We start from the raw sequence: 21,396 nt of genomic DNA, 5'->3' as shown, positions 1-21,396 counted from the left end.
TTAATGAGTCTGAAAATATGACTATTCTATCGTGGGTCGTCGATAGGGCAAAATCTAAAGCTTTATCAATTGCAAAAAGTTCGGCAAGAAAGATCGATGTATGATTCGGCAAACGAAATCTCAACTGACATTCAGTCGACCATACACCCGCACCCACACACTCGTCTGTCTTGGACCCGTCGGTATATAAATGAAAAAAGGAAAGATGTTTAATTAGGATCTCTCTGAACCTCTGGCGTACCTCCACCTCCGGCACCGTGGCTTTGGCCGATGGTAGCCAGTCTAAAACGGTGGTGAAATTGGGGGTCTCCCACGGTGCTATATTTGATTGAACCAGGGTATCGATGGTAGAGAGATCTATACCGACTTTATCTGTGAGGTCATGGAGTCTATTGCCCAGCGGCTTCCCGCCGCGTTGCTGGGGCCCTACCTGCCGGCGCAAAACATCCCTATTTGGATGCTGGGGCTGCCTGGCTACCTTGGCGGCATAAGTCAGCTCAAGCTGGCCGCGTCTAAGACGGAGGGGAGGTACTCCCGACTCTACCTCTAGGCGCTCAATGCGAGTGCACTTAAGGGCTCCAAGACAGACGTGTAAACACGCATTCTGCACGACATTCAAACCTTTCAGAGTTGAGCTCGTTGCCGAGCCATACACGATTGACCCATAATCTACTTTAGACCTAATCAGGGATTTATATAACATTAGTAAAGACTTTCTATCAGCTCCCCATTTGTGTCCAGAAATGCACTTTAATAAATTGAGTGCTTTTTGACATTTATTCTTTAACTGACCAATGTGGTCTTTCCAATTCAATCTACTATCAAAGAGTAGACCAAGAAATCTAGCTGAATTTTGAATAGGTATTGGATGGTTGTCTAGAGTTAGCCTGATGTTGGGCTTTCTCCTATGTGTAAAAACCACGCCAATACTCTTTCTTATGGAAAACTTAAAACCCCACTGGAGGCCCCTGTTATTAATCATATCCAGTGCCAATTGGATCTGATTTGCCGAGAACTCTGCATTACTGCTAGAGTGCCATAATGCACAATCATCGGCGTACAGTGAGTATTTAAGATTCCGAGGAGGAGATGGTAAAATGTCATTTATCATACACAGAAATAATGTTGGAGACAAGACACTTCCTTGTGGGACCCCGTTTGCCTGGACAAAAATGTCCGAGAAAGTGACATTGTCAGAAAATAATTTGACAGAAAAAGTTCTGTCAGAAATGAAATTTTGGATGAAACAAGGCAAGTTTCCACGTAATCCGAAAGCATAAAGTTTTCTGAGTAGGCCATGTCGCCATGTCATGTCGTAGGCTTTTTCTATATCTAAAAATACTGAAATCAAAAAATGCTTTTTGGCAAATGCCTCATGAATATGACTTTCCAGTTTTACTAGTTGATCGAGAGTTTGACGTCCCTTTCGGAAGCCGCACTGCTCGTCAACTAGTAAATTCCTTTTATTTAAAAAATGCAATAGCCTACTATTAACAATTCTTTCCATGACCTTGCATAAGCAGCTTGTCAACGCAATTGGGCGGTAAGAAATGGCGGATCTGGGATTTCCCCCTCCTTTCAATATGGGAATGATGTGGGCGAAGTGCCATGAATTTGGAAAAGTCTGGCTTTTCCAAATATCATTGTATACTTCTAGCAACTTAATCATGTCATCATGATTAAGATGCTTTATCATCTCATATCGAATCTCATCGGGGCCTGGGGATGTTCCTCTACAGGCTTCTAGGGCTCGGACAAGCTCATTCATTGTTAGATCTTTATTGTAATCAAAGTTATCTCCTGTGACAAAGTGAATTGGTTGCAGCTCGGCTGCTTCCTTGGTGGTCAGGAATGCAGGATTGTAGTTTTCCGAGCTGCTTGTATAAGAGAACTGCCTGGCAATTATGTTAGCAATGTCTCTAGGTGAATCGTAATTATTTCCCTCATGAATGATGTTTCTGATCTTAATTGATGATTTTTTTCTATTGATTTTATTAACTGTGGACCAAACCTCTGAGATCTTAGTGTTGCTATTGATCGTAGAGACAAAGCTTCGCCAGGAGTCTCTTTTGGCTTGTCTAATTGTTCTTCGAGCCCTAGCTCTCGCTTGTTTGTATTTGCGAAAGTTCTCATTTGTGATATTATTATGGAAAAGCCTGTAGGCCCTATTTCGTTCACATAGCGCCCTGCGGCAATCTGGTGTCCACCATGGAACTCTATGCTTAACGCTATCTGTCGAAGTCTTAGGAATGGTTGCCATTGCTGCATTTATAATACAATTTTGAACATTGTTTACTTTATCATCAATGTTTTCTCCAACAACTTCGAGCTTGACGCTCCTTGTGAAGGCGACCCAATCTGCTCTTTTTACGTTAAATTTGGGTGCTGAAGGCGTCCTCGTGGTGTCGCATGAATATTGAATACAAATAGGAAGGTGATCGCTTCCAAACGAGTCGTCAATGGTGTGCCACAGGCACTTGGCTGCTAGTGTTGAAGAAACCAGTGATAGGTCTATAAAGCTCAAATTACCGGTATTATCGTCTATTCGCGTTGGACTACCATCATTTAGAAGAACCAGATCAGAGTCGTTGATCAACTTAACTACTTGCTCACCTCTACCATTCACCCGCAGGGAACCCCATGATGTATGACGAGCATTAAAATCACCTAAAATTAATTTATTGTTTGGCAGACTGTCCTGAATAGCAAAAAGCTCATCATAGATCAGCATTTTATCAGGTGGACAATAAACTGAGCATATAGTCAGATACGTGTTATTGAATTTTACTTTGCATGCGACGTGTTCCAAAGTAGAATTAATCGTCACTTCAATGAAAGGGAGATTCTGGTGGATGTACATGGCGACTCCGCCTCCAACCCTTCCCTCTCGGTCTTTTCTACAAAAATGGTAGTTTCTTAGCGATACGACCTCGTCAGAGACTTGGTCGTTTAAATGGCTTTCTTGTAGTACGATAATATCGGGAGCATAGGACGAGGCTAATAATCTAAGAGAGTTTAATTTTGATCTAAGACTTCGACAGTTCCATTGTATAATGGTATACGCGTGGATTACGTTTTATGGGGTTTGGAAGTGCCTTGTCCGCCGGTTTTTATTTTCTTTTTTTGGGAGGGAGGCGCCTCCTCCTCTCCCTCGCTTCCCGAGGGCCTCTCTCGGGAATTTTTGGAGACAGTAGCCTCCATGGCCTGCTCCCCTCCACTAGAGAGACGCCCGGCAGAAGATGATCTGCTCTTACGAGCAGAACTACCACCAGACGAAGTTCTAGTAGGGGTCGCCTGGACTAAGAGGTGTGATCCAGATTGTGATTTGGTATCATCCTCCTTATGATGCTTTTTTTGCTGGGTTGATTCAGCAATTTCCTTTATTGTTTTAGTCAATTCTTTAACTTGATTCATTAAATTTTTAACTGTTTCCTTCAATTCGGAAATTTCCTTGTCCTTAGCTGCGAGCTGCTGACTAATACTGCTTGCATTGGAAACGTTGTTGGTTACTGCTGAGGCGTAAGAAGTATTGGGTTTGCTTGTCAAACCTTCAACTTTCTTCTTGGCCTCACGGTAACTAACATCGTGCTCTCTCATGTATGCCAATGTCTCAGTCTCCGTCTTCAGGCTGCTGCATTCAGCAGAGCCTGACTGATGGGGACCTCCACAGTTAGCACACTTGAGGGTCTTTTCCTTGCATGTAGTAGTATCATGAGCTCCAGCACATTTACCGCACATAAATTTGTCTGTATCTTTATCATTGCATCGTAATGAGGTGTGTCCAAATTTTTGGCATCTATTACATCGCATTGGTTTTTGGATATAGGGTCGAACTTGAACGATCTCATACCCAACTTTAACAGAACTTGGAATTTTATTTGAAGAAAAGGTCAAGAAACACAATCCGGTTTTTACTCGCACATCTCCATCTTTCTTAGCCATACAATTTACGTCTACTACGCTCTGGTCTTTCATGGCCTCAAGAATTTCACTTTCTTCCATTGTCCTCAAATCCCTGTGAAAGATTACTCCCTTACAGGTATTTGGGCCAACAGGAATAGTTACTTTAACTTGTAGGTCATGAATTTGCGTCAGTTTAAGCAAATTCTTAACCTGAGATTTAAATTGTACTTTAACAAGGAGGCTGCCATCTCGCAATTTTCTGACAAAATCAAACCCGCCTTCCACTTGACCATCAAGGACCTTCTTAATGATAAAGGGGTTGACATTCTGCAAGGATTGATTTTCTTTCATGCATCGAATGTTCAAGCACCTTGCATTCTCTGGAGGGATATCAATATGTCTTCTGGGTCGGTCATTGGTCGGGGTTCCTTTAGTGGTCAAATTAGTCATAGAAGGTTTTGGAGTCGCCCCTCCTCCTTGGGGAGGAGGAAGGGTAGCCGGGGGATCAATCATACTAGGGTGTCGGACCAGGTCCGATCCCTGGGCCAAAGCCCGTTGTCCTGAAAGGACTACCTTTCCCTTAACTATTGTATATCAACCTAATCCCAATAGCTAAGAGAGGATAAAAAAACAAGTCTTTCGTTATACGTCCTCGCCCCCCCTTAGTGGAAGCCTGGCTGCTTTCTCCAGTACCAACTAAGGGATCGGAGTTGGTGTGTAAGGCACCTTCTTACCGCCGAACCTGCCTAGTGCGAGGGACGGTAAGTCAATGCCCACCCCCCAAGCGAATACGGGAGCTCACAAGGAGACTCCCGTAGGCTCAGGAAAGTCACACCAGAAAAATAGAAAAAATTCAGGGGGAGAGAAAAGTTGCGCCCGAAGGACGCCCCAGGCTACTGGGCCTCCCTACCCAGGGGTCACAGCCCGTAAGGGCTACCCTGGAGTAGAAGAGAGCTGCGGGTCTGGGGTGGGGGCTGACTACTCTACTTCTACTACTAGTCTCGTGTCACCTTCAAATTCAAAGCACTGAAGGTGCAGAAAAGCACTTAAAGTGCACAAAATCTGAAAAACAGTGTTTTACTCGACTATTTTACTTTAATTAAACACAGAAACAACCAAATGTCAAGCAAAACGAGAGGCCCCGGAAACCAGGGTAGCTCTGGTGTCACAAGACTTATATTTTAATTGCTGCTGCGTTTATAAACAGGGTGTGATCCTTACAAAGTTTCATCCACGAGTGTGTCCGTGAAGAGTCTCATACACGAGTGGGGTGACACCTTTTCTTTCCAGGGAGGGAGCAAGTGATAGGCCCTCCTTCCAGGGAGGGAGCAAGTCGTAGGCCCTCCAGGGCAACGCCATTTCTCGGCGCCTCCTCCCCCTCGAAGCGATAAAAAGGGGGAACTCTTGTATTTTCCCCTGGAGGGATGGCTGGGGCGAAGCACATCACTACAGTATGATGTCAAGCACACACTGACCACATAACTCATTTCTGCAGTATGTCTGCTAGTTCGTGTGTTATGACGCTATTGTAAAATCTATTAATTCTGGTTGAAAGTGTCTTTCCTTCCATGTCTTTCTTCCATTTCATTTCAAGAAATTTAACGCTTTCAACATTTTTTCTTTCTTAATCCTTTTTATTAAACTGTGGATGTGCATATTCGTTACAGGGCGATTTTAGTTCTTCGGCCGTCATTTCTTGAGGTGCGCCAATGAGTCGTTTTGTTTTCATTATGTCGATTGTCGGGCGTTCTTCGATCAATACTGTGTCAAAAATTGAAAAAAAAAGGACATCAGTATCCGTCTCGGTGTAATATCAGATTGCCGCAATGTGTTGAAATTGCATTTTTGATGGAAGCAATCGAGACGAAATCGCAGGAACCGAAGAAAGGTGCAGTATTGCTTTTTGTGTATACGAAAGTATGTGGTTTTCTGACAGGAAATTACATTCTGAAACAAACGTATTGACAACGAGATAATATCTATTGTTATACAAAGTCCGCTCGCCTGGGGGTCCAGGGGGCAGAGTTAGATGGGACACATGGTTAAGAACGCAATATCAAAAGACTACGGGGGTCCAGGGGGCGGAGCCCTCTGTCTTGGGGTTTTAAGTGGACATTTTAAGTATTACCACCGGGTTTGCCGAAAATGTGCTCCCTTCGAATTTTAAAAGTTGGCGCTTTCTAAAAAGAAATAACAATCATACCTTTGAAAATAAATAAGGTAATAAATAATTGTATATGAATTAATGTAAATGCACAAACAGGCAGTGAAGTGCAGTTTGTACTTTCTTCAATGGAAATATAGTATAATAAAGAAGTGAAATTTATAAAAAAAAATAATAATAATGAATATGAATTCGTTTGATCATTATCTTCTTTAAAGGCCTCCCTAGCTATTTGCCAGTGCGATAGGCGCGGATCCACTGCTGCTTCAATATTTGTTGTCCTTTCCAGAGTTCAGGTAGGTGCGGTAACTGCACTCAATCAATTATTGAACAATAGCGTATTGAATCGCCGATTTCTGAATCAAATATAAATTATATATTTATATATTTAATGCTTTTCAACTATGCCATAGGAATAAAATGTCTGAATTCATCAAACTGTTAATTACATGTACTTTTTTTAATATTATTGTAGGCCTATGGCTGTGTGCAAATTTGCCCTAGGCTGCGTGAGCATTATTCTCGCTTATTTCCTGTGAATTTTCTTTATTTTTGTCATGTTAATATTAAAATGCAGTTGTCATCATTCTGATCATAAAAGGTGTACATGCAAACTAAAGCGTCAACTTAAATGTTAATTTTTGGCCGGGAATAAGCGTGAAGAGAGTCGTCACTTTAGTTACCAGTGCTCCGACCACAGGTAAATTTAGGATTGTAAGTTGGTAAGTTGTTTGTAAATACCGGCGCAGTCTGTTTACAATCATAATTGTTGTTACCAGTGTATTTACCATTGTAATTGTATTGGTGAATCCGGCCCCAGAACATCATTGAAGGTAATGTGAGTCCGTTTGTGGTGACACCAGCGCTTCATTAGTTATATGAAGGGTTAAATTACCGACTTTTAACGATGGTCAAGATGACATAAGTTGTTTACGTTTTGAGAGATTTGCAAATTTACACAAGTTGAATAACGGTGATTATCACGTGTATTTAAGTTCATAAAGGTCATGCTTTTAAGGTTTATATATCACTTCTAGATGATACAGTGGGTGATTATGGTTCTCTGAAAGACGCCCTTTACTATGAGCCTATTCAGTAGACACGTACATGTAAATATGTAGACGCAATATCTCTAAAGATTTCAATTCACTGTTGTTGTTTTTTTTTCTGATATGAGAATCTTTTTGAAGGAATATGATTTTGAGACTGCAGGAGAGATGTCCGAGTCGGCTGACTGATTTCGAAGTGCTCATTTGTATCGTGGTGGTAAGGCAAATCAATCTCACTTCTTAAAATCAAGCCAGCAGATTACAAACAGTGATTTTGAGATGGAATGTCATGGGTGTGGAAAAGTTGGTTATATTAGGCCTGATTGCCCAGGTAATCCGAGAAATTATAAGAACAAAAATAACTTAATTTTATTTTTTAAATCGAGTTAACGCCAAATAACTGTGTGCTTGACTCAAATGGTTTCAACATCGTCAAACCTGTAAAAATAATGCTAGACTCAGGATGCTCCTCCATTATTGTTAAGGATCAATTAGTTCGTTCTAAATATAAGATGGGTAAATTAGTATAGGTGTAACTCCAGACTAAATGATCCTGTCCATTTATCTTGCTCAAACTTACTCCCAGTAATCACCTGAGACAAAGTATGAACCAGTAATACCAATCTGACTAGTAGTGTTGACAAAATCTCTACTGTGTCTACCCTACTAAAATACCAAACACTTCGGGCCTAGGGCGCTCGAGGCGTGTGATGTCACGAAAGTTGTAATACACTATCACGTGGCCGCAGTTCCGCAGTGCTTTATAGCTTGGCTCTATTGTGCTGTGAAATACCATTGCGATTAACCACATTTCCCATTCATGAGTCATTGTGTGTAATAATAATGGTGCTTGGTATCAGAACATTACATGAACCGAAATATCCTGAGAAAGAAGAGAAAAAAGTAAAAAGAAAAATGTCTGCTTCCTGAATTGACCAGTAGAGAATCCTGCTGTAGCACTGAAATTCATGGCGAGATAGTAGAGGATATTTTACAAAAGGCAAAAAGGAAATTGCATGGGAATGAACTTAATCATGATTAGGTCGATCAATTGCCATATTATGATTGTGCTGCTGCTTGTAGGCCAATTAGGCCTACATTCAGGCAACCACCTGAATCTTTTTTTTTTTTTCCTCGTTCCTTTAGTCTACATTCTTGAAGCCACATCATCTGTCGTCATTTTCTTCAGAAAAGTGCAATGAATCGGATGAAATATCGACCGACTCGCAATCCGCAAGCTTTAGTCAGCTGTTCAGTCGTTCACTTCGTGTGATGTCACATTTTCCGGAAGGACGATTTGTTTCGCACGTACTTGATCGAAAATTGCAGTTTTTACCATGATGTACCAAAACAAATGCATCCATCCTTATATATAGTGTTATTCAACTATTTACAAATGGTTTGGGTTAAAGAAAAAAAAGGGGCTAGAGTTGCCCTTTAAGTATTTCCTGCAAGTCAGATGATCCGTTAAAATAGTTTTATACTGGTTGGATGAAGGCTATAGTTGCCCCCATTAAGTTTGCAGATGTACTGATTGGTCTTATTCTAGGTGTGTGCCAACTGAACCCTATCCTTCCGATGACCCAAGCCTTCCTTCAGTTGATAAAGCTGATATACCATTCTCAGTCCGTCCCAACCATCCCGAAGCTCTGGACCCAATCCATCCGAACAATCCTGAAACTTCCTTTCCTTTCCAGACCCCCAAATGATGAAAATCAGTTATGTACTTACTGCATGCTCTGAAGTAAAGAAAACGGAAGCGCATTGCAATGCACGTTCAGACTCGTACTAGTAGTAATGAAAAAAGACAAAACTAAGTCACTTTCTCGTCTGATTATAATGGAATTGGATTTGAGTAAATATTCGTTTCTTCATGCCCAGAATTCATGCCATACATTAAAGGTAATTAGAGAAAAAGTAGAGACTGGATTAGTAGAAAAGGTAAAGTCTAGATCGGTCAAGTATGAACGAATTAATGGCCTTATATAGAGTTTGTTACCAAAGTAAATATAAATATGAGATTGATAATAGACAGTTCTCCCTACTGGATACAGAAGTAAAGTTCATTTTGCTCATGATTTCCATGACTGCTGGTCAATTTTCACAGCTAAAAACTAGCTTGAATATTTGAAATCTTTTGGCCAGGTGCAGGGCTGGGGCAGATATAGAGATACTGTAAATCATGTCACATCTGCCAGAAGGTATCTCCTAAGGGCCTAGTTAAATGGGTGCCCATGAACGCTCTATATGTGATACAAGAACCCTTTTCCTAACTCCAATCGGTAACATATATTCTAACCCTGATTTATTGTGTTAGACGGTACCTCGAAACTTTCCTCTTAATAATAAAGATACAAATGCCATTGCTGAGAGCCTAGTAGACAAATTATCTCGCGTATGTATTCCTACGGAAATTCCATCTGATCGAGGAACACAATTTCGATCAGACCTTATAAGTGAAGTTTGCCCATTAAAGCCTTATGCACTACGCCTTAGCATGCTAGCTGTAACAGAATGGTTGATCGTCTCAGTGGCGTCCTTAAAGCAATGCTGAAATAGCTATGCTCTGTTGATCAACATAATTGAGATCGTTATGTACCAGTGGTTCCCTTTGCATGCAGGGAAATTTCAAACGATTCTCTTAAATTTTCATCATTCGAATTGTCAATTGTTTTGCCCGGACATTGGTCGAATGAAGAGATTAACCACGAAATAAAAAGTACATACCAATGTTACGGATCTCGGAGCACGTTTGGCAGAGTGCTAAATTAACTATAGCTAAAGAGGAAACAGCAGAAGTTATAAGTATTATGACGAAATCCAAGAATGGAAAATTAGAAATTGATGACGGTCCTTATCCTTTTGCCCACAGATCATAATAGATTGATAATGTAGTAGCAAGATCTAGGGACCTTGCCACTGTATTTTATTTTTCTATTTATATGTATATTTTTATTTACTGTAGTTGCATGTAAAAATAATGGTGTTGATTATTCTATCAAGGTTCATGGAAAGTGCAAATTAGTTCATGTCAACATGTTCAAAAAGTATTACAAACGAGATGTCTTCGAAAGGAGACAAAGTAGTACATATTTATGTTCTCGAGGACGATAACAGTCATCATACGAATTAAATGTTTATGGAAACCTTTCCTATGAAAGGCAGTCATTTAAGATCTTTAACAACTGATTTTGCAGATGTTTTCTGATAATTCGTTATACTAGTCAATATTAGTATGAACATGTAATTAAACTAGAATCTAATATAACGGTGAATAAGAAGCCATACCCTTTACACCATTTCACAGATGTATTCAATAAGAAAGTGGATAGGAGGCTTGAGCTGGGTATAATTCAGCTATCTGATTCACTTTATGTTACCCTATTCTTGTTCGTAACTCTGATCATACATGGAGATTCTGTATTCATTTCCGTGGGTTAAATGATGTTACATCTTTTGATTGAACCTATGCCTATTACTGAAGATTCTTTAGGTGACTTAACAATTGATAGATACTTTTCAGAATTAGAACTAAGTAAAGGCAATTGGCAAATCCCCCTTGCTAAAGAATCTAACATGTATTCAGTATTTGCTACAAGCAGAGGTTTAATGCATTTTGATATGCCTTTTGTTTGAAAACTGCTTTTGCCACTTTAGTGAGGGGTTACTCCTGGACTTGAAAATACTTTTTATTTTGACAATATAATTGTCTGAACACTTGCAGGATTTGAGAGAACTGACTAGGTTGTGGTTGCATGATCAGCAAGTACTACCTCTGGTTATCTTGGTTTGCTGCTTTGAGACAACGCCCTTACACCAATTGACGCAACAGTGGATTCTATAATAGAAATGTCCCTTCCAAATACAAAGAAGGAATTGCGATCTTTCCTTGGTACAGTAGGATTTTATAGATAATTCGTTCCTAATTTCTCAATCATAGCTACTCTATTGAATGTTGAATATTGAATTAATATCTTAAATCCTCAGTAGTAATAAACTGAAATGGAATGAAATTCAGACTGACAGTTTTCAGAAGCTAAAACCAAAGCTTTCTAATAATTCTATGCTTTACTTACCTAACTATGAGCAGTCTTTTTATTTAAGAATTTATGCTTCACGAAATTAATAACTTCAAAATCCCCATTGCTTATGCTAGCCGAAAGTTATTTGAGACACTAGAATTATACTAAAGTAGAAAAAGAATAGCTATTGTGTGGGTAGTAGAATTAAGTATATTAAAGGCCAAGATAGTGTGGGCAATGATATATTTAATCGGTGTCCTGTGTAAATGTGAATGTTGTCTCCTCTACCACTCCTAATAAAATCTGGTAAAGGGGAATTGTAAAGGATTTTATCTATCATTTATTTGTTATACTTCGCTGAATTGTAATGCTTTAACAAAAATGTATTTCCCTTGGTTCTGCGCATGCGTGGTGGTATGCTATTACTACTACTAACCCCTTTGAGTAGTTAGTCCATTTTGCCACAGCTCCTGGTCGAATGAGTACTGGGTACACCTACTCATGAGTTTTTCAACATTTTATACATTTATATACATTTCTTTGAATCAGTGGGGGTAACATATAATTGCAATCTATTTATTTTGGATAATTTCACATTGCAGCCTTTTTGTTCTTGTGCATGAATATATGGATATCGGCCTGTCTGAAGAGTTGACATGAAAAAGCCAGCTTTCAGGTGGAATTACACCATATGTAGCCATTAAAAATAGCACTTTCACCAGGAATGCAAGAACATCTAAGCCCGGGGAACGTATCTCATGTATACATATCTATCCTGCTAAATCTATATCTTGTACAATATTTGTTATATTTGTTCAAAAATTTTGATTTACCCTTATGACACTTGTGATTGATGGTTATGACCCCTACGATTCTAAGAAAACGAAACAAAAAGAAAGATGAACCATGTAGTCTCATGTACAATACCGAAATCTTCTAGAAGAATAAAATTTTAAAATGAAAGAAAACTGGTTGAATAACAATACATGACAATCCTAACGCTTTCGGAATGAAAGACTTTCACCTTCATGTGACCTCAGATCATCTATTATTCAGCACCTCAAGACTGATTGTATGAGATTTCATGAGACAGTGATTACCTGCTGTGGGCATCGTATGGGCCCATCTTGCAAATATGTTATTAAACTAAATGCTTATAAAATTTGATGATCCATCCATGAGTACTAAACTGAATCTCTCCCGTGTTTATTTGAATGGGTCTAACTGGCTCTTCTACCTGACTAGTGGGCTTACTACTTCAATTTCCTTTTAACATGTGCAGTTATCATTTTTGACCCCACGTCATTCTGTAAAAAAAATCTTAAACTAAACCTTCAGGGTGCAAATAAATTAACACAGCCTTAGCTGTGCCTCACACACCACCGATTTAACAGACCAAAAGATCAACACATTATTTATAAACCGCATTCCCTTCATTTCCTTAACTCTATGTTAGTAATTCCAACAGGAAGTGTAACATTGCTTGCCCTTCACTTTGTCAAATTTGCTTTTCCCACAAACTGCCCTTTAAATGAAATTAAGGTTGTATTCTGTGAGGTCTTGAAGAGGTGCATATTAACATTTTGAAGATTCTAAACTCCATGATATGTAGACAGGTAGACAGGTAGAAAAGCAATCCCAGGAAGAAAATATCAGATAAAAACAAATGCTTTATTACATCAATTTCACATCTAAATGGTAAAAATAATGACTGATTTCAAAGTTTACATATGTTTCTCATGGTGTATTCATGGTGTAGCTTTCAGAGACGATGAACTTGAATGTGTACTTATAGAAGACAATGGGTTGCTTTTGGGGACATCTGGAAGAACAAGACCTGGAGGGAAAGAAGAATATCATAAAAATAATAAGGATAATGTTCATGGTAATCAAGATAATAATAATAATAATGTGTGTGTGGTTGTGGTGTGTAAGCGTGTATGTATGTGAGATTCAAATTTGTGATTGTGTATCCATGTGTGTGATTGCGTGTGTGTGTGATTGCATGACTGCATGTGAGTGATTTCATATTTATGTGTATGGTTGCGTGTGCGTGTGTGTGTGATAGATTGTGATTGTGTATGTGTGCGACTATATGTATGTATGTGTGTGATTGTATATGCATGAGTGATTGTGTATGTGTGTGTATACACGTGTGATTGTGTTTGGTTTTGAGTGTGTGTGTGTGTGATTCTGCATGTGACTGCGTGTATGTGTGATTGCGTATATGTGAGATTGCATGTGTGTGTAATTCCGTGCGTGAGTGTGTCTGTGTGATTGCGTGTGTGTGTGGTTCCATGCGTGTGTGTGTGTGTGGGGTTCCATGCGTGTGTGGTTCCGTGCGTGTGTGATAGTGTGTGGCTGTGTGTGTGTGTGTGTGATTGTGTGAGTGTGAGTGTGTTTGTGTGTGATTGTGTGTGTGTGTGTGATTGTGTGTGTGTGTGTGATAGTGTGTGTGTGTGTGTGTGTGATAGTGTGTGTGTGTGTGATAGTGTGTGATTATATGTGTGTGTGAGTGTGTGTGTGATTGTGTGTGTGCGTGACTGTGTGTGTGTGTGCTTGTGTGTGTGTGTGTGTAATAGTGTGTGATTATGTGTGTGTGTGTGACTGTGTGTGTGTGATAGTGTGTAATTATGTGTGTGTGTGTGATTGTGTGTATGTGTGACTGTGTGTGTGTGTGATTGTGTGTGTGACTGTGTGTGTGTGTGAGTGTGTGTGTGATTGTGTGTGTGTGTGAGACTGTGTGTGACTGTGTGTGTGCGATTGTGTGTGTGTGTGATTGTGTGTGTGTGTGAGACTGTGTGTGACTGTGTGATAGTGTGTGTGTGTGATCGTGTGTGATAGTGTGTGTGTGTGATCGTGTGTGATTGTGTGTGTGACTGTGTGTGTGTGATAGTGTGTGTGACTGTGTGTGTGTGATAGTGTATGTGTGATCGTGTGTGATTGTATGTGTGTGATTGTGTGTGTGTGATCGTGTGTGATTGTGTGTGTGTGTGATAGTGTGTATGTGCTTCAACTCGTACATTGTGTTTTCCGCGTTTTGTGCAGACTCCCGTTGAGTAATGTTGAATAGAGGAGGGGAGGGAAGAGAATAAAAGAGGAGAGGAGAAGAGAGCAGAAGAGAGGAGGGAATGGAATGGAATACGAAAAGAGAAGAGCAGAGGGGAGGAGGGGAGAGAATAGAATAGGAGAAGAGCAGAGTATGTGTCGTTGTGAGTGATTGTTTATGACTTATGATTGTGTATGCATGTGTGATTATGAATGCATGTGTAATTGTGTATGCATGTGTGAGATTGTGATTGTGTTGTGTGATTGGATTGTGTGATTGCATGTGGTGTGATTGCATGTTGTGATTGTGATTGTGTGAGTGCAGATGTGTGTGATTATGTGGTGTGTGATTGTGTGTTTGTGTGTGCAGTGTGTGATTGTGTGTGATTGCGTGTGTATGTGTGATGCGTATTGGTGTGATTGGTTGTGTGATTGTGTGTGTATGATTGTATGTGTGATTGGTGTGTGCGTGATTGCATGTGTGTGATTGCATGTGTTTGAATGCATGTGTGTGTGATTGCATGAGTGTGTGATTGTGTTTGGTTGCATGTGTTTGAATGCATGTATGTGTGATTGCATGAGTGTGTGTTTGCGTGTTTGATGTGTAATGTGGTGTGTGATTGTGTGTGTGATATGTGTGATTGTAGTGTGTGTGATTGTGTGTGTGAAGTGTGTGATTGCATGTGTGTGATTGCAGTGTGTGTTTGAATGCATGTATGTGTGATTGCATGAGTGTGTGATTGGGGTGTGTGATTGTGATGTGTTGATGTTGATTGTGTGCTTGGGTGTGTGATTGTGGTGTGTGTGATTGCTGTGTGTAATGCTGTGTGTGATGTGCTGTTATGCGTGTGATGATTGCGGTGTGTTGTGATGTGTGTTGTGGTATTGCGTTGTGTGATATGTGTATTGCGGTGTGTGATTGCAGTATGTGTAATTACAGTGTGTGATTGCAGTGTGTATATGATTGTGGTGTATGTATGTAATTGCGGTGTGTGATTGCAGTGTGTGATTGTGGTGTGTGTGATTGCGGTGTGTAATTGCACTGTGTGTGATTGCAGTGTGATTGCAGTGTGATTGCGGTGTGTGTGATTGCAATGTGATTGCGGTGTGTGTGATTGCAGTGTGATTGCGGTGTGTGTGATTGCAGTGTGATTGCGGTGTGATTGCGGTGTGTGTGTGTGTGATTGCGGTGTGTGTGATTGCAGTGTGTGTGTGATTGCGGTGTGTGTATTACGGTGTGTGTATGTGGTGTGTGTGATTGCGGTGTGTGTGATTGCAGTGTGTGTGATTGCAGTGTGTGTGTAATTGCAGTGTGTGATTGCGGTGTGTGATTACGGTGTGTGTGATTGCGGTGTGTGTGATTGCAGTGTGTGTGATTGCGGTGTGTGATTGCAGTGTGTGTGATTGCGGTGTGTGTATGTGATTGTGGTGTGCATAATTGCGGTGTGTATGTGATTGCAGTGTGTGTAATTGCAGTGTGTGATTCCGGTGTGTGTGTGATTGCGATGTGTGATTACGGTGTATGTGGTGTGTAATTGCAGTGTGTGTGATTACAGTGTGTGATTGCAGTGTGTGTAATTACGGTGTGTGTGATTGCGGTGTGTGATTACGGTGTGTATGTGATTGCGGTGTGTGTATGATTGCGGTGTGTGATTGCGGTTTTGTGCAGTCTCCCGTTGAGTAATGTTGCTCAATGGAGAGGAGAGGAGAAAAGTGTGTGTGATTGCGGTGTGCGTGTGTAATTACAGTGTGTATGTGATTGTGGTGTGTGTAATTGCGGTGTATGTGATTGCGGTGTGTGATTGCAGTGTGTGATTGCAGTGTGTGTGATAGCGGTGTGTGATTGCAGTGTGTGTGATTGCGGTGTGTGTGATTACGGTGTGTGATTGCGGAGTGTGTAATTGCGGTGTGTATGTGATTGTGGTGTGCGTAATTGCGGTGTGTATGTGATTGCAGTGTGTGATTGCGGTGTGTGATTGCAGTGTGTGATTGCGGTGTGTGATTGCAGTGTGTGATTGCGGTGTGTGCGTGATTGCAGTGTTTGTGTAATTGCAGGGTGATTGCAATGTGTAATTGCGGTGTGTGATTGCAGTGTGTAATTGCGGTGTGTGATTGCAGTGTGTGTGATTGCGGTGTGTGTGATTGCAGTGTGTGTAATTGCGGTGTGTGTGATTGCGGTGTGTGATTGCAGTGTGTAATTGCGGTGTGTGTGATTGCAGTGTGATTGCGGTGTGTGTGATTGCAGTGTGATTGCGGTGTGTGTGATTGCAGTGTGATTGCGGTGTGATTCCGGTGTGTGTGTGATTGCAGTGTGATTGCGGTGTGTGTGATTGCGGTGTGTGTGATTGCGGTGTGTGTAATTGCGGTGTGTGATTGCAGTGTGATTGCGGTGTGCGTAATTGCGGTGTGTGTGATTGCGGTGTGTGTGATTGCGGTGTGTGATTGCGGTGTGTGTGTGATTGCGGTGTGTGATTGCGGTGTGTGTAATTGCGGTGTGTGTGATTGCGGTGTGTGATTGCGGTGTGTGTGATTGCGGTGTGTGTGTGTGATTGCGGTGTGTGTGTGATTGCGGTGTGTGTGATTGCGGTGTGTGTGATTGCGGTGTGTGTGTGATTGCGGTGTGTGTGATTGCGGTGTGTGTGTGATTGCAGTGTGTGTGATTGCAGTGTGTGTGATTGCAGTGTGTGTGATTGCGGTGTGTGTGATTGCGGTGTGTGATTGCGGTGTGTGTGTGTGATTGCGGTGTGTGATTGCGGTGTGTGTGATTGCGGTTTTGTGCAGTCTCCCGTTGAGTAATGTTGCTCAACGGAGAGGAGAGGAGAAGAGAGAAAAGAGGATAGGCGAGGGAATGGAATATGAGAAGAGAAGAAAAGAGAGGAAAGAAGGGAATGGAAGAGGAGAGGAGAATAGAAGAGAGCAGAAAAGAGGAGAGGAAAGGAGACGAGAGGAGGGAATTGAATAGAAAAGAGAAGAGAGAAGATAAGAAAGGGGAGGGAATGGAATAGAAGAGAAAAGAACAGAGGAAGGCAGGAAATGGAATAGGAAAAGAGAGGAGAGGAGGGAAGAATATAGAATAGGAGAAGAGAAGATTGCGTGTGTGATTGCGTGTGTGTGTGATTGCTTGTGTGTGTGTGTGATTGCTTGTGTGTGTGATTGCTTGTGTGTGTGTGATTGCGTGTGGGTGTGTGTGTGAATGAGTGTTTGGGTGAGTGTGCTTGAATGTGTCTGTGTGATTGCGTGTGTGTGTGTGTGATTGCGTGTGTGTGTGATTGCGTGTGTATGTGTGAGTGTGATTGCATGTGTGTGTGTGATTGCGTGTGTGTGTGTGTGAGATTGTGTGTGTGTGTGTGTGCGATTGTATGTGTGTGAGATTGTGTGTGTGTGTGTGTGTGTGCGATTGTATGTGTGTGAGATTGTATGTGTGTGAGATTGTGTGTGTGTGTGCGATTGTATGTGTGTGAAAGTAAGTGTGTGTAAAAATTAGTGAGTATGAGTGTTGTAGACTTTACACATACTTTACATGAGAAGAGAGGAGAGGAGAGGAGAGGAGAGGAGAGGAGGGAATGGGATAGGAGGAGAAGAGAAGAGAGGGGGAGGAATTGAATAGTAGAGACGAGACGAGACGAGACGAGAAGAGGGGAGGGAATGGAATAGAAAAGAGAAGAGAGGAGAGAAGAGGTGAGGGAATGAAATAAGAGAAGAGAATAGAGGATAGAAGAGAGCAAAAGTGAAGAAGAAAGGAGAAAAGAGGAGAACAGGGAATAGATTAGGAGAAGAAAAGAGAAGAGAGGAGGGGAGGGAAAGGAACAGGAAAAGAGAAGAAAATGGAATGGAATAAGAGGTGAGGTGGGGAGGGGAGGGGAGGGAATGGAATAGAAGAGAAGATAAGAGGAGGGAAGGGAATAGGAGAAGAGAAGAGGAGTGAATGGAATAGGAGAAGATAAGAGAAGAGAAGAGGAGGGAATGGAATAGGAGAAGAGAAGGAAAGAAAATGGAATGGAATAGGAGAAGAGATGAGAGGAGAGAAGAAGGTAGGAGAGGGAAAGGAATGGAATAGGAGAAGAGAGGAGAAGGGAGGGAATTGAATAGGAGAAGAAAATAGAGGGGAGGAGAAGGGGGCAGACGAGAAGAGAGGAGAAAAGAGGAGGGCAAGGAATATATTAGGAGAAGAAAATTGAAGGGAGGAGAGTAGGGGAGGTAATGGAACAAAAGAGAAGAGACAAGAGAAGAGAAGAAAATGGAATGGAATAAGAGAGAAGAGGAGAGGAGAGAAGAAGGGAGAAGGGGGGAGGGAATGGAACAGAAGATGAGAGGAGAGAGGAGCGGATGGAATAAAATAGTAGAAGAGAAGAGAAGCAAGGAGAGGAAAGGAGGGGAGGGAATGGAATAGGAGAAGAGATGAGGAGAGGGAATGAAATTGAATAGAATAGAATGGAAAACAGAGGAGGAATGAAATAGAAGAGAAGGAGAGGACAGGAGAGGAGAAGAGAGGAGGGGAGGGGAGGGAAAGGAGAGGAGAAGAGAGCAGAAGAGAAGAGGGGAGAGGAGGGGATGGAATGGAACAAGAGAAGAGAAGAGAGGAGATGGTAAGAGAATGGAATGGAATAAGAGAAGAGAGAAGAGGAGAGGAGGGGAGGGAATGGAATAAGAAAAGAGAAGAGAGGAGAGGAGATTAGAGTAGGGAAAGGAATGGAATAGAAGAGAAGAGAATAGGAGAGGGGAGAAGAGAGGAGGGAATAGAATAGAAGTGAAGAGAATAAGAGATGATGGGAGGGAATGGAATGGGAGAAGAGAAGAGGGAAGGGAATAGGAGAAGAGAAGAGGAGAGGAGGGAATGGAATAGGAGAAGAGAAGAGAAGAGGAGGGAATGGAATAAGAAAAGAGAAGAGAAGAGGAGGGAATGGAATAGGGGAAGAGAAGAGAAGAGGAGGGAATGGAATAAGAGAAGAGGAGAGGAGGGAATGGAATAGGGGAAGAGAAGAGAAGAGGAGGGAATGGAATAGGAGAAGAGAAGAGAAGAGGAGGGAATGGAATAAGAAAAGAGAAGAGAAGAGGAGAGGAGGGAATGGAATAGGAGAAGAGAAGAGGAGAGGAGGGAATGGAATAGGAGAAGAGAAGAGGAGAGGAGGGAATGGAATAAGAGAAGAGGAGAGGAGGGAATGGAATAGGAGAAGAGGAGAGGAGGGAATGGAATAGGGGAAGAGAAGAGAAGAGGAGGGAATGGAATAGGGGAAGAGAAGAGGAGGGAATGGAATAGGAGAAGAGAAGAGAAGAGGAGGGAATGGAATAGGAGAAGAGAAGAGGAGAGGAGGGAATGGAATAGGAGAAGAGAAGAGGAGAGGAGGGAATGGAATAGGGGAAGAGAAGAGAAGAGGAGGGAATGGAATAGGAGAAGAGAAGAGAAGAGGAGGGAATGGAATAGGAGAAGAGAAGAGAAGAGGAGGGAATGGAATAGGAGAAGAGAAGAGGAGAGGAGGGAATGGAATAGGAGAAGAGAAGAGGAGAGGAGGGAATGGAATAGGAGAAGAGAGGAGAAAAGGAGGGAAGAGAGGAGAGGAGAGTAGGGGAGGGAATGGAATAAGAGAAGAGGAGGGAATGGAATACGAGAAGAGAGGAGAGGAGAGTAGGGGAGGGAATGGAATAAGAGAAGAGGAAGGGAACGGAACAGGAGAAGAGAAGAGAAGAGGAGGGAATGGAATAGGAGAAGAGAAGAGGAGAGGAGGGAATGGAATAGGAGAAGAGAAGAGAAGAGGAGGGAATGGAATAAGAAAAGAGAAGAGAAGAGGAGGGAATGGAATAGGAGAAGAGGAGAGGAGGGAATGGAATAGAAGAGAAGAGAAGAGGAGGGAATGGAATAGGAGAAGAGAAGAGGAGAGGAGGGAATGGAATAGGAGAAGAGAAGAGGAGGGAATGGAATAAGAAAAGAGAAGAGAAGAGGAGGGAATGGAATAGGAGAAGAGAAGAGGAGAGGAGGGAATGGAATAGGAGAAGAGAAGAGGAGGGAATGGAATAGGAGAAGAGAAGAGGAGAGGAGGGAATGGAATAGGGGAAGAGAAGAGAAGAGGAGGGAATGGAATAAGAAAAGAGAAGAGGAGAGGAGGGAATGGAATAGGAGAAGAGAAGAGGAGAGGAGGGAATGGAATAGGAGAAGAGAAGAGGAGGGAATGGAATAAGAAAAGAGAAGAGAAGAGGAGGGAATGGAATAAGAAAAGAGAAGAGGAGAGGAGGGAATGGAATAGGAGAAGAGGAGAGGAGGGAATGGAATAAGAAAAGAGAAGAGAAGAGGAGGGAATGGAATAGGAGAAGAGAAGAGAAGAGGAGGGAATGGAATAGGAGAAGAGAAGAGGAGGGAATGGAATAGGAGAAGAGAAGAGGAGAGGAGGGAATGGAATAGGGGAAGAGAAGAGAAGAGGAGGGAATGGAATAAGAAAAGAGAAGAGGAGAGGAGGGAATGGAATAGGAGAAGAGAAGAGAAGAGAAGAGAAGAGGAGGGAATGGAATAGGAGAAGAGAAGAGAAGAGGAGGGAATGGAATAGGAGAAGAGAAGAGGAGAGGAGGGAATGGAATAGGGGAAGAGAAGAGAAGAGGGAATGGAATAGGGGAAGGGAAGAGAAGAGGAGGGAATGGAATAGGAGAAGAGAAGAGAAGAGAAGAGGAGAGATGAGGAGGGAAGAGAAGAGAGGAGAGGAAGGAATGGAATAGGGGAAGAGAAGAGAAAAGAGGAGAGGAGAGTAGGGGAAGGAATGGAATAGGAGAAGAGAAGAGAAGAGGAGGTGTGAGAATTATATAGAATGCTTATATACAATATCAAATACAACAAATAAATCATAAGCAAATACCATACGAACATCACACTAGTGAGGCAATCGTCGGATCAGGTCAGGTCAACTTTGATTGATAGGTACTTCACACATGGTTGCCTTTCCAAGTACCTTAGACCCTCAATATGAGCTTAATTACTCAATAGTCACACCCCTTACATTCCAGACTACCTTCTCACGTTACTACCGTTGGGGACGTCGGATGCAAAGCCCTTCCATATAAGCAGGATGTATTGAACATACAGACAAACCGGGAATTGACTACGCTACTGTTGACATCTGATTTCCCTGCCTGTTCATACGTGTTGTGATATTGTTTATTACTGTGACCATTGTGCTGTAGTGAATATTTCTATTGTGCACCATAACATCAGACTATCTGCGTTATG

The 21,396-nt window shown here is 41.8% G+C and overlaps 1 protein-coding gene across 1 annotated transcript in view; it reads right to left on the bottom strand.

The window, feature by feature from the left end:
* Positions 1 to 12,795: 12,795 nt before the first annotated feature.
* The window catches only part of LOC122267041 (charged multivesicular body protein 7), a 39,863-nt gene continuing 31,262 nt past the window's right edge, over positions 12,796 to 21,396 (bottom strand). The window contains exon 10 of the mRNA XM_086547847.1: positions 12,796 to 12,975. Within this exon, the coding sequence (XP_086403973.1) occupies positions 12,887 to 12,975 (89 nt within the window). The 3' untranslated portion in view covers positions 12,796 to 12,886. The remainder of the gene's footprint in view (positions 12,976 to 21,396) is intronic.

The sequence above is a fragment of the Penaeus japonicus genome, unplaced genomic scaffold (assembly GCF_977035675.1).
Source record: "Penaeus japonicus unplaced genomic scaffold, GWHDUDI00000001_assembly GWHDUDI00000020, whole genome shotgun sequence".
NCBI lineage: Eukaryota > Metazoa > Arthropoda > Malacostraca > Decapoda > Penaeidae > Penaeus > Penaeus japonicus.
Note: the sequence above shows the minus strand (reverse complement) of the source record. Positions and strands in the feature narration are given on the sequence as shown.